The 608-nt window shown below is 35.2% G+C and overlaps 1 protein-coding gene across 1 annotated transcript in view; it reads left to right on the top strand.

Moving 5' to 3' along the window:
- The window catches only part of LOC119585853 (2-oxoisovalerate dehydrogenase subunit alpha, mitochondrial-like), a 16,148-nt gene that overhangs the window by 1,768 nt on the left and 13,772 nt on the right, over positions 1-608 (top strand). Inside the window, 1 exon segment of the mRNA XM_037934584.1 lies at positions 283-447. Within this exon segment, the coding sequence (XP_037790512.1) occupies positions 283-447 (165 nt within the window).

The following is a 608-nucleotide window of genomic DNA, read 5'->3' as shown; positions in this document are numbered from 1 at the left end:
TTAAATAGAAGTTTCTTTACACATAAAGATGTATTCCTTCTTTGCATACCATTTTTGCCCTTTGCAAGTCATTGTGTACTAAAGGATATATGACCACAGCAAAAGAGGAATCATTTTGTCGAGACAATTGACAGAAAGGAGCATCATATATGATATACTGTTTCTGGAGTAGATCTCTACATATCCTGATTTTACGAAACATATAATGTACTGAACAATTTTTATGGTAGACAGCATGTGAATACTGATACCTACATATCTTTTGTTTGATTTTCTGTGCAGACCTTGTCCTCGGCCCTTGGAGAGGAGCAGCCAAATTTTCCGGGATCAAGATCAAAATGGACGGAGAAGCTAGAGTTCGTTCAGCCAGATCTTTACGATGGAATTCCTGTCTATCGTGTCATGAACAGAAAAGGAGAAATTATCGACCCTGCTTATGACCCAAAGGTTTGTAGTTTGTTTAATTGAAAGTTAAAAGGTTACAGTGCTGGTTATATCAGTTAATGCAGTGAAATTATTTGTTTAGTGTTGCCAGGTAAATGTACTGTTCATTATAGTTTTGTTTGGTGAATTTTGTTTTCAGGTAGTTTTTTTTTTTTCTTTCTTTC

This window comes from Penaeus monodon, chromosome 20 (genome assembly GCF_015228065.2).
Source record: "Penaeus monodon isolate SGIC_2016 chromosome 20, NSTDA_Pmon_1, whole genome shotgun sequence".
Lineage (NCBI taxonomy): Eukaryota > Metazoa > Arthropoda > Malacostraca > Decapoda > Penaeidae > Penaeus > Penaeus monodon.
The sequence above is the reverse complement of the archived record's forward strand: the minus strand, read 5'-3'. Positions and strand labels throughout refer to the sequence as shown.